At 36.0% G+C, this 13,471-nt stretch overlaps 1 protein-coding gene across 1 annotated transcript in view; it reads right to left on the bottom strand.

Moving 5' to 3' along the window:
- Positions 1-13,471, bottom strand: part of CRYBG3 (crystallin beta-gamma domain containing 3) — a 146,285-nt gene that overhangs the window by 25,201 nt on the left and 107,613 nt on the right. The window contains 2 exon segments of the mRNA XM_020977949.2: positions 4,775-4,901; positions 7,114-7,223. Coding sequence (XP_020833608.2) covers positions 4,775-4,901; positions 7,114-7,223 — 237 coding nt within the window.

Here is a 13,471-nt window from a genome sequence, read left to right as displayed (position 1 = left end):
TTCTGAGTCCCCTTTGCTGAACTATCAACCACCCCTTAAGTATAGAGGATACACAAGACCCTATTCTAATACTCTCAACACTCAAGTGATCTCATTTAGTCCCATGGTTTCAATTATCATCTCATATCATGTGCAAATAACTCTAAGACATATATACCTTACCAATTCTGTTGAAGATACCACTGGCCTTCTAGTCATGCAGGTTTACAAATTTAGAGAGATCTTTCACTCCTCTCTCTCTTATTTCCCACATCTGATTAGTTGCCAGGTCTTATTGATTCTTCCTCTACAACACTGCTCTGACTTGTTCCTTCCACTTACAAGTTCAGATCCTCATCAGCTCTTCCCTAGTCTATCATATTAGCTATTTAATAAATTAGCTTCCTAATTGTTTCCCCTGCCTCAAGTCTCTACTTCCATTCATTTTCCACACATGTCCTTCTTTAAGGCACAGGTTTGCTCATGTCAATCCTTTGCTTAAAAACAAAATCAAACTTTACTAGCTCCCAAATGTAAACTCCTAAGCCTTGAATTTAAGGTCTCTATAATATGGCTTTAAGCTTTAAAATTTTTCATGTTTAGTTCACATTATTCTCTTCTAGCATTTCAACACTGTAGCCCTCCTGGTATTCCACGTCCCACCTCTCTACCTCTGCACAGGCTATCCTCGACCTCTGGAATTCACCTTGGCCATGTTTCCGCCTCTCAAAATAATATTTTTTTGAGAGAAAAATTATACTGAACTTAAGTCCCCCCCCCCAAGAAACCATTACTATATACACTGAATACAAAAAGAAGATTCAGGATTCTATATGAAACTGAATCTCCATTTCATATACCACTTGCTTTTAAAAATATTTACACATTACTTTCAAAACTGTCCTGCTTATTTGTGCTTCCTTCTGATGTAATTTCTTTTTTCTTGTCACTAAAAAATATTTTCAATTGTTTCAAATGTTTTCAAATGTCTTCTTTGTTTTGGCATTACTATGGTTAAGACCTTTGAAATCCAAAACCCTCCCCTATTAAAAATGAGTCTATATAGTAGACATATCCAAAAATGTCTCTTTCTGCACCTTCTCTGTCAGCAGGTGGATAACATGCTTCATCATAGATCCTCTGCAGAAATGACTGGTCACTGCATTGATCAGAGTTCTTGCATCTTTCAAAGTCATTTCACTTTGCTATTCTGGCTGTGATTCTGCTCCCTTCACTCTACATCAATTTATGCCACCCAGGATTCTCTGAAAGTCATCTCAAGTTATTTTATATAACACAATAACATTCCTTTCCATTCATATACTGTAATTTGTTTGGCTTTCCCCTAGTTACCTAAGAAGCAATCTAAGACATTATCTCGGTTTCTAGTTCTTTTCTGTTCTCTATTTTCCCCTTTTTAATCCTTCCTTCAGGATCAGGAAGCTTGTATTTCTTGTGACTAACTTTTTCCTGGTGTTATTCTTCCTCTAACAGGACTCCTTTTCCCTTCCTGTTACTATGATGAGTTTTGTATGTTTCTATACCAAACTATTTCTCTGTGTGTGTGTTCAATCCTCCTTTGTCTATTTCAGATAAGGAGGTTCATCTGATATCCACTTCCCTTACCCCTTCTTCTGTATCTGTATATTCTTCTCACACACCCCAGTTTTGAGAAATAGCAAATTTCCTCCCCTTCTTTCTCCTTTCTACACTAGTGTATTCCTTTTATCCTCCATTCTCTTCTCCCTCCTCAGACAAAACCAATCCACCATGAAGATCTCTATTTTTCTTAACTCCCTCAACACCCTTTCAAAACTGTAACATTCTGAGGGGACACTTGTTTCTTCTCACTCTATTAGAACTCTACATCATCTTAGAGCTCCTTCTAAAGGCTCAACTCTATCTTTCTAGGTTGGTTTTGATTCTTGTGTTTAATGTATTTCAAAGTTCCTACTCAGCTCTGGTCTTTTCATCAGGAAAAAAAAAAGATAGTCAAAAGCAAAATAAGTTTCCTGATCCTGAAGGCAGTATTAAAAGGGAAAATTATAAAGAACAGAAAAAAATTTAAAAAAATAGAAAACAGAAAAAGTGCTCTATTCATTAAAGATCCATTTCCCTCTCTGTAGGAAGATATTTAGCTTTTCAGACTAATTTGTTATTGTTTGTAGGCCACTCTTTTTTTACTTTTGGAATTCTGTATTATTCCAAAACCTCCTGGTCTTGTGTAATACTAACTGTACTTCCTAAACTGATTTTTTTCTGGTGGCTTTCTGGTTGTTTCTTTGACATAGGATGTCTGAATTTTAGTTATGACGTTCTTGGGACTTTTCCTTTTAGGAATGAGTGGATTCTTTATATCTTTACTTTGCCCTTTTCTCTAAATCTAATAGATCTGAGTAGTTTTATCATTTATTGAAATACAGTATCCATACTTTTATAAAGCCATGGTTTTCTTAAATTGTCTCTCCTTCACCTGCTTTCTAAGTGAATTATTTGTGATATCATTTGTGCTTCTTACATTTTCTCCTATTTTTCCATTTTTTTATTTTGTTCAATCTGTTTGGTTTATTATAGTTTTCAGGGAGTCCATTATTTGGGTAAAGTTTATCACTTTCCTTTTAAATTACTTATTATCTTTCCAATTCTTTTCTCTAGAGCTTTTATTTTATAACTCATACTTCATTTCTTATAAGAATTTATGTAGTCCTTGTGGGAAATCCATTTTTTCCTGAGACTTCATTTGAATAACTATGGAGTTATTCCTTTTTGATGACCGGATAGTAATTTTTTTTATTGGTCAATTTTTTGTTTGTCTTGGCTAGGCAATGGGGTTAAGTGACTTGCCCAAGGTCACACAGCTAGTAAGTGTTAAGTGTCTGAGGACGAATTTGAACTCAGGTCCTCCTGACTCCAGGGCCAATGCTCTATCCACTACGCCACCTACTGGTCAATTTTTTTAAAAAAAATATTCATCTCTCTATTCTTAGTTCATGATTTTGTACTTTGTTCTAGGTCCATGTTCTGACACTTGCTGCACTCTCAGATTGGTCAAATTGTCGTGCTTAGTCTTACCCTTGTCCCCTGGCTTCCTGTGCTGACCTGCTATTCTTTGGGTTGACTCTTGACAGTGCAGAGTGCTGACTCTTTCAGGATCCTCTATGGTGTCTCAGAATAGAGTGCTGCTAGAGACCTTGTAGCCTCTGTGCCTGCAATACGCTAGTCTAAGTCCTACAATATCAAGCTTGTCACTACTCATGGCAACTCTCCTGGGTTTCCATGTTTGTCCCCCTGGGTTTTCTGACCACCTCTGGGTGTTCTCAGAAGACCTTCTCCTGCCACTTTAGGACAAAGAATCTTGCGGGCTACCTGTGTCTAGTTTCTGGCTGACATGGGAGGCTACAATCTGGTGCTGACTTTGCTGGTGGGGCCCCCTTTTTCAGTGCCCTTGTGTTTCTGGCTGACTTCTTGTGAAGTCCTGGTGTAGAACTACATTTATTTAAGTTTCTCATTAGATTTCTTGATTCATTATGGTACAGAGTTCAAGATTTTTCTAGAGTATGAGGTAGTTGAGTGATCTCCCTCCTGTTCAGGCAGGTATCCTGGCTGGAACACAGTCCTTATCCTTCCTTCAAGGCAGGTGCTACCTCTACCACAAAGCATTTTCTAATTCCCCTGGTTTTAGGGTTCTTTCTCTCTTTAGTTATCTGTATATATGTTGTATATTCTAGTACCATATAAGGTTCCTTGAGGGCAGGAACCATCTCATCTTTGTTTTCCAAGTGTCAAGTACATACTAGTTGCTTAATAAATGTTAACTGAATTTAATTTGAACATTTTTCCAAGTAGTATAAAGTATATCCACATATAAGATATCAAAGCAAAAAATGTACTTACAGATTTTTCTCCTTAAATTTATCACTACCACCACTGGCTATAGAACTGTATGAAGATTTTGGTCTCACTTTGTGGTTGGAACTATCTGTATCATCTCCGATATGTTGTAAATTGCTTGAGCCCCTTTTCTTTGTCTCTGATCTTAGTTGAGTATTTCTGGCTCCCTGGAGGCCTGGGTTTATTGGCTTGAGCCAGCATTCAGGGGTTAGGTCTCTTGTTAGCTTTCTGTCTGTCAACCTTTATCTTTGTTAAAAGTCTCTTCACCCCCTGCCTCCAGATGGTCCACTTGGTGGCATCCAAAATAATGTTTTACTAGGTGTGCTGTGCCCAGAAGTTGCCTTGACCCCAAGGGGGAGAATGTTGCTTAGAAGCCAACTTAATCTGTCTTCTTGAGTTGCCATATTTTCCAGAAATAGAAACAGTAGACCCAGAGTATGCAGGAGGCCCAGAACAAGTAAAGGATGAAGCCCCACCTGAACTGACATAATTTGCTATTCCCATCTCTACCTGAATACCCAGTGTGTCCTTGAGAGTTGAACCAGCTACAAGACAGGCACCAGTTAGTCTGTACCAGACTGATAAACTGTTTGTGCAACTCGGACCCTTTCAGATAAGCAGAACATCCTCCCTCCTCGGTCCCATGTCCCCAAGCCTTCCTGCTCCCTCTCATTCCCCCTCCCCTACTGCTCTCTTCCTTCTCCCATGCCACTCCCATTTGGGAGGGGATTGCCCTCCATTCCTTCCTCTTTTTGTTGTTATCCTATAAGTATTGTCTGTATTGTGGGCTCCTTTGTGTGCCTTTCTCTTATAACAAATCAAATTACTACCCATATCTTGTGGAGTTGTGACTTTTGGTGAACACATACTATAATAGAAAATAAGATTTCAATAAGGTTCTTACATATTCAATAGGCTTGAGAGATTTGACACTAGCTGGAGAGCAGCCACAGGAAGTAAGGTTGGCATAGAGGCCTTCTTCTAATACACACTGGTTACTTGTGACATTCTCTTGGAAATGCATGAGCCAGCTGAAAGATCAAAGTATTGAAAATTTAGTCAGTTAACAATTATTTATATTTACTCTGTGCTCAGTGTTATGTTATGGGCTAGAAAAATATGGGCAGAAAAGAAAACGCTATTAGATAGAGAAACAAGATTCATATACCAAAAATAACCACAAAATAAAGCAATGAAAATCCTGTAGAAATTCAAAAAGATTATAGCTATAAAATGGCTAAGGAGAAGGGTCCTGAATAATGACTTAATGGAAGAATTTGGATTAGTAGTAAAGTTTAGTGAGGAAAGGAATAGCAAAAATAAAGGTATAAAAATAATAAGTGTGTACTGGGAGGTGGGGCACAAAGAAATGGATGATATTCCATTACATTCATATGCCACAATCTGTTTGGCCATTCTCAGGTTACCTAAAAAACAATAGTACCTTAGTTTCTAGATCTTAACTGTTCTTTATTATTTTCCCCCTTTTAACCTTGCGATCAGGATCAGTAACTTATTTTGCTTGTGATTATCTTCTCCAGGTATTATTATCCTTTTTTTCTTTTTCTTTTTTTTTTTTTTTTGCTTAGGCGATTGGGGTTAAGTGACTTGCCCAGGGTCACTTAACACTTAACAGACACTTAAGTGTTAAGTGTCTGAGGCTGGATTTGAACTCAGGTCCTCCTGACTCCAAGGCCAGAGCTCTATTTACTGCGTCACCTAGCTACCCCTATTATTATCCCTCTTAACAGAAACAGACAGGAAAAAGGAGTAATATGTTGAGTTTTATGTGTTTCTTTACCAAACTGTTTCTCTGTGTGTTCAATCCCTCTTTGCCCATTTCAGATAAGAATGAAGTTCATCTAATGCCCTTACTCCTTTCTCTGTATCTGTATACTCTTCCTTTTACATGCCCGAGTTTTGAGAAATAGCAAGTTTTCTCTACTTTCTTCCTCCTTCCTACACTAGTGTGTAATTCTCTTTCCTCTCTTCAGACAGAACCAATCCACCTCAAAGATCTCTATTTTTCTTTCTCTTAATACCCTTTCAAAACAGTAATATTCTGAAGGGATACTTGTTTCTTCCCACTCTATTAGAATGGTAACACTACATCATCTTAAGAGTTCCTTCTAAATCCTCATATCTATCTTTCTAGGTTGGTCTTGATTCTTGTGTTATCTTTCAAAGTTCCTCTGGTCTTTGCTTCAGAAATGCTTGGAAGTCCTCTATTCCATTAAAGATTTATGATGCATCCCACCCCGCCCCCTGGAAGATATCCAACTTTTGAGGGTAATTTGTTATTGTCTGTAAGCCACTCTCTTGTTTTTGGAATACCATGTTCTAGTTTTCAGGGAGTTCATTACTTGGGTAAGGTTTACCACTTTTCCTTCTTAAGCTATTTATTCTAATTTCAATGCTTTCCTTTTCCTTTTCCACAGCTTTTATGTATTTAAAAAAAACTCTTGCTTCATTTCTTCTTGAAATTTATGTAGTTCTTGTGGACAATCCAGTTTTCTTTTCCTTTTTAAAAGCCATTGCTTGCAGTTGTGTTATTTGCTCAATCATCAATAGTCAATAATTTTTATTTTAGTTATTCTTTAAAAATTTACTCATTTCTCTAGCTTTAATTCCTGAACTGGGGATTTACGCTACATTGTAGCTTTCTCTGCTATCACTGCACTTTTGGATGAGATGAGTAGCCCTGTTTGCTCTTGTCCAGGCATTCCTGTGTTCCTGTGCTGACCTTTTTGAGCTCCCAGAGTTTTTCTCAGTGCATCTTCTGTTCTTGCTCATTTTGGATCCTTGCACACTAAAACTATCTTTGGCAACTACCTTTTTTATTGTCCATGGGCTTCCAGATCACTTTTTATGCAGTTCTGATACAAGAGAAGTCACTTAATGTAGTTTCTCATTGAATTTCTTGAAAAATTTTCAAATATGTGCACATTTCAGGATTTTGCTGTGTAGGTATGAGAAATGGGCATTCTGCTTCCTATTCAGGCAGCCATCTTGTGGGGTGGTCTGCCTTTGATTTTTAAAGGAAGGATCTTCCTTGAGATATGCAAATCAGGATTTCCCACGCACTACTGAAATCACAGGTTGAAACTACAGTCCTCAACTCCAACAGACAAAATAAAGGGGAAAAAAATGTATTATGTACACAAGGAAAACTTCAACAAACTTTTGAGCATTAAGCATATTTCATTTTTAAATAAACAGGAGTATTTACATAAAAATACTCACCATCCTCGAAGAACCTTAAATGAATGTGGTATGAAGTCTGTCATATCAGAAATATGGTGTGTGAAATCTACACAATTTCCTTGGAAATTTGGTTGATCGTATGCTTTCAGCTGTAAGAAAGTAAAACCCACAACTAAAAACCAGGGGGAAAAAAGTATCTACCATATATAAAAGCCAAAACACAGTCCATCTTCTTTATGCACACAAAATCACAGAAATCAGTGACTATTTCAGTGCATATCTTTCAACAAAAACAGACAGCTGAATCATCCATCATACAGTTCATTTCTGGATAACAGTATTGGAGGGTATCCCTTCACAGATTCACTCTGAATAAAACTTTATCATCTCACTGGACCTGGAATTAGGAAGACCTGAGTTCAAAATCAGCTTCAGATACTCATCAACTAGGTAACCCTGGGCAAGGCACTGGATTTCTGCCTGCCTCAGCTTCCTCATCTGTAAAACAAAGGTAATAATAGCACCTACCTCTCAGGGTTGTTGTGAGATAATATTTGTAAAGTGCTTTGCAAAACTTAAGAGAGCTATATGAATGCTAGCTATTATATTTATTACTATTATTTTCATCTCCCATGCTTCTAAAAATAAATTTCATTTATCACTTTATTCACCTTCCCATATTAAGTTCTAGCCACAGAGAGATAAACCTGGAAACAAATTCATCCTCTGAAATAAATTAGAATTTCTCCTTCATGAAAACACTACTTGTCAATTCTACTAATTCAGCTTCATTTCCTATGGTGGTACCACATGTATCTAAAGGAAAAGAGGAAATTCTTTGTTGACCCTACATTTTGAAGAGGAAAGAATAAATTAGTACTGTGTTTCTCTCTACTTGACGTCCTAAGCCACAGTTAACAAAGAGAAAATAGGGGGATACAGTAGAATAGAATCAATCCATTAATCAAGTACATATGACATTTCAGGCTGTGAGGATACAAAGACAAAAAAATGAAACAAAAATACTCTTCCCCTACTTTAGTGTCATTCTGAGCTTACATTTTATCAGGTAGAGTCAACAAGTATACATAAAAGTATATAAAACAAATACAAGATAATTTTGGAGAGGAAGACAGTAGCAAGTGGGGAATCAGTCAAGAAGAGTTATATTTTAAAGGGACTATGAAATGCTACAAGGTAGAGATGAGGCAACAGTACATCACAGGCACAGGGGATGGCCAGTAAGTACAAAGCTTTTGAGATGTGAGAAGTAATGTTGTGTGAGAAGTAGCAAGAAGGCCATTTTGGCTGGACTAAGGAGTGTATAAAGGGAAGTAATGTATGGAAAGTAAAGTTTAGAAAAGCATGTTTACATTAGGTTATAAAGAGGTTTAAATGCCAAAGAGAAGATAATAGGGCACCACTGGAATTTATTAAGTAGGGGAGTGATATGATAAGACCCATGCTTCAAAAAAAATCACATTGACATGTGGAGGATGGAAAGTAAAGGACAGAAAGAAACTTGAGGCAAAGACTTATTAATTATAAGGTTATTACAATCATGCAGGTAAGAGATCGTGAGAGCTTAAAATAGGGTAGTAGAGTGGAGAGAAAGTTATTTATGTAAGTAAAACATGTTACAGGGTTAGAATTAATTTATGAGATATATAGTAAGAGAGAACAATCAGGACAATGCTGAGGTTTTGAACCAGGGTGATTAGAAGAATAAAGATGCCTTTCAAAGAAATAGGAACTCCATAAGAGTTTAAGTATAATATTTCTGTTGAAGATTTTACTGAAGAAATTTTAATATTTAATATAATATCCCTTAGAACTGAAGGGGACTTTAGATTTAAATAACATTTAAAGTGCTTAAAACCTTACAAAACGCTATTATCGTGGCTATTTAACATATATATGGCATATATAGAATAAGCAGCTGGCACAGTGCACAAAGCACTAGATGTGGGGTCAAATCCTATCTCAGACACTAGCTGTGTGGCTCTGGACAAGTCACTAACTAGTCTGCCTTTAATTTCCTCTTCTGTAAAATGAGGATAATAACGGTACCTACCTTATGGGGCCATTTTGAGAATTAAATGAGATTAAAATATTTATAAAGTGCTCTGCAAATGTTAAAGCACTACAAAAATATTATTATTATTGTTAAGAAACTAAGGCTCTGAAAAGTAACTTGTCCATGGTGACACACTGAGGACCCTAGGATCACAGATTCAGAGCTAGAAGAAACCTTAGAGTTTATCTAGTACAATCTTTTTGCTGTGTAAAACAAACTGAGATCCAAAAAGGTTTGGTTGAAAAGAACAGAGCCAGGCTCTGGACCCTGGTGGTCCTCTGACTTCAAATCCTATGCTCTTTCCATTATACTGCTCTACCTCCAATACTGTGAAAACTGAATTAACAGGGCTTGGCAAGTGACATCAAACAAGAGAAAAGGACTCATAAAAGCCTCCAAGGTTTCATTTATTAGGTAAATATTAAGATGCTAGTGCTATAAATTAGTTAAATTAGTAAAGAGTACAGAATTTGGAGGAAAAAAAGAGAAATTCAAATTTTAGGCATGAAGAATTTGAAGTTTCATTCTTTAAGGAGGTAGGAAGCATGCTTCATCCTAGGGTCCCCTTGAATTGAGATTAGTCACTGCACTGCTTGCCTTTCAATTTTGCTTATCTTTACAATGTTGTTAATATAAGCTTAATATAATCCTAAATTTCTCAAAACCATCTCTTTCATCATGTTTTAACAGCAGTTGTTACTGAGGGCAGCAAGGGGCACAGTAAAGTGCCAGGCCTGGGGTCAGAAAGATTCATCCTCCCGTGTTCAAATATGGCCTCAGACTTTACTAGCTTTCTGACCCTGGGCTAGTCACTTAACCTTGGTTGCCTCAGTTACTTAATCTGTGAAATGAGTTGAAGAAGCAAATGGCAAACTATTCCAATATCTTTGCCAAGAAAACCCCAAATGGGGTCATAAAGTATTAGATATGTATGAAAAATAACTGAACGACGACAACTGAAGTTTCTCTGAAATCATCCCTTCGTCATTTTTTTTAACAGCACAATAATATTCTATTACATTCACATACTATAATTTGCTCAGCCATTCCCCAATTGATGGGTACCTCCTTATAGTTTCCAGTTCGTTGCCACAGAAGACATATGGGTCCTTTTCCTCTTCTTTGGTTCTTTTTTGAGGATATTGCTATTGCTAGGTCAAAGGGCATGCCCAATTTAATAACTTTTGGGTCATTTTTCCAGATTGCTTAGCAGAATGGCTAGACCAATTTGCAGCTCTACTAATACTGCGTTAACGTGCTTTTTTCTGCTCAGCCCCTCCAACATTTTGGCATTTTCCTTTTTTGACAACTTTTCTAAGCTGATGGGTTCCTTTAATTGCACTTCTCTGATTACTGGCAATTTGGAGCATTTTAAAAAAGGTACTGCTACCATATATTTCTTTCTTATACACCTGCCTGCTCCTATCTTTTAACCATTTATCATTTAACAGACTTAACTGTTAATGCAGTCTTCCATATATATGTATAATACAGTATTATACATAATATAAAATAGAAATGTTTATTTCTATAATATAAATAATATATATACTAATATATCATATATAAATTGTGTGTATGTATATGTATATATGTGTGCATGTAAACACATACATATGGACTGGTCATCATACTGCAGAGGCGATTAGATTTATTGTTTGACCCTAGAAAGGAGGACTAGTATTAGAAGTCTCAGAGAGTTTTGTATATACACATCATATCATACATATGTTAAGTATATACATATGTATGTATGTGTATATATGCACAATACATACACATGTACATACATATACATACACACATATAAACACATATAGCTCCAAAATCTAACTTGCTGAAACTTCTATTTGCTAGTACTAGTTCTACTTTCCGGGGTCAAATGGAATAAAACCAATCCCTCATAATGTTATAACCCTTCAAGTATCTAAAGATGATGATGACTGTGTCCCCCTAAGGTCTTTCTTGTTTAGGCCTAACATTCCTAATTCCTTTGGTTGATCCTAACATGCAATCAGGAGGTGATGTGCTATGGGGAAGAGAACACTAGATGTGGACTTAGAGGACCTGTTTTCAGATCCCAGCCCTGCCACCCAAGAACTGTGTGACCTCAGGAAAGTCACTTAAAGTCTTTAGTTTATTACCTGTAAAATGAGGAGGGCATGTACTCTGTGGTTCCCTTCTAACTTAAGGTATATGATCTTATGATCATAGTGCCTGGCAAATAGGTGCTTAATAAATGTTTACTGATTGATTTATTAATTTACTTGCCACTCAGTGTACTTCCTAACCTGTGGTATAAAAGCCTCTTTGAGCCCAGACTGTCTTCAAATGTGTTGCTTTGCGTCATTTTAAAATTTATTATTTATACCACTTATACCTTCATCCAAGTCATTGATAAAAATATCAAATAGCACATATCCAAGTAGAGATCCCTGGAACACTCCAATGGAGATCTTGACCAAGGTGAAACTGAACCACTGACACCTATTCCTGAAGTTCAACCATTTGACCAGTTATAAATGGAATGTCTTAGTGTTTCTTCTTCTTCTTCTTCTTATTATTATTATTAATACACATCAATAAGTACATATCTGTAGACAGATATCCCTTCAAAATAATTATCATAACTAGCAGGCAACCCCATCCCTCATCAAGCATAACAGCTGTCAATTATTATCAAGTCCCACCTCTCCAATAACTGGATCAACACTGTCTATTCACAAATAGTCCATAACTCTTTAACAAACAATAATACTTGAAAATGACTGTATGATATGTTCATACCTTAAACTAATTTATTAGAAGTCTCAGAGAGTTTTGTATATACACATCATATCATACATATGTTAAGTATATACATATGTATGTATGTGTATATATGCACAATACATACACATATACATACATATATATACACACATATAAACACATATGGCTCCAAAATCTAACTTTCTGAAACTTCTATTTGCTAGCACTAGTTCTGCTTTCCGGGGTCAAATGGAATAAAACCAATCCCTCATAATATGATAACCCTTCAAATATCTAAAGATGATGATGACTGTGTCCCCCTAAGGTCCTTCTCGTTTAGGCTAAACATTTGCTTATTTGAAAATAACCTGGATAATTTAAAGAGTTCTGCTGACCTTTTGATCCAACTATCCCATTACTTGAACAAGTACCCTTGAAGACAAAAAGACTGCAGGATATTTATTGTAGCCCTTTCTTGTGATAGCAAAAAAGGGAAAACAAAGTCAATTCCTAATAATTATAGAATGACTGAAAATTGTGCTCAACAAATAAAATAGAATGTTATTGTTATTGTGCTGAAATAAAATAATGAGGAATGCAGAGAAATAACGGAAGACTTCTAAAGTTGCAAGATAACTATGTGCAACAATAATAAGGTGCATTTTAAAAATACTAAAAATCCAAACTTATATTTATTGTAATGGTGCCAACTGTTTCATACACTACAACACGTGGCCAATGTCAATGGATTTTTCTTACTTTTATTCCTTTATAACAAGGTAGGGTCTCATCATTTATAAACTTTGGTTAAAAGAGCTCTATTGAAGGAAATGTTAGGTTTGACATGGATTTATCCTGATTTTTATTTTATTCTTAAAAAGTGGTAAAGCAGGGGCAGCTAGGTGGCGCAGCACATAGAGCTCTGGCCTTGGAGTCAGGAGGACCTGAGTTCAAATCTAGCCTAAGATACTTGACACTTACTAGCTGTGTGACCCTGGGCAAGTCACTTAACCCCAACTGCCTCACCAAAAATAATAATAATAATAAAATACTAAAAAAAAAGTGGTAAAGGAGGAAAACGTACCCCTGTGGCTTTTCTCACTCCCTTACCCTTTCTTACTATACATATCTGTCTAACACTCTCCTTTGTGGAAAGCATCTCCAAGCACACAAACAGAACTTACAAGTAAAAAACTAATTATCTCCTTGACCAGTTCCATCAAGTTGTTTTACTTTTAAAACACTTCCAACAACATCTTTTTTACAGAATACTTTACAGAAGACTAAGAATAAGATGGACATTAAAGTAACATAGAAGGCTATAAACTGAAAACTGAGTTTATAAAAGTAGAATCCTTTTTTTATATAAATATACCTAGTTACTAAAAAAAGTGCCACTTTTTAAAAAAGTATTGCTAAAGACAATAAACAGTAGGAAATTTTATACTGTAACCACACTACATAATACCATTCATCACTGAGAAGAATTTGTTATGAGATGGAACAATACTGGACAAAATTCAAGGGTGTTTAGTTACTGAAATACCAAATAAATCTTAATATAATGTA

This window comes from Phascolarctos cinereus, unplaced genomic scaffold, assembly GCF_003287225.1.
Source record: "Phascolarctos cinereus isolate Bilbo 61053 unplaced genomic scaffold, phaCin_HiC Scaffold_725;HRSCAF=1366, whole genome shotgun sequence".
Taxonomy (NCBI): Eukaryota; Metazoa; Chordata; class Mammalia; order Diprotodontia; family Phascolarctidae; genus Phascolarctos; species Phascolarctos cinereus.
Note: the sequence above shows the minus strand (reverse complement) of the source record. Positions and strands in the feature narration are given on the sequence as shown.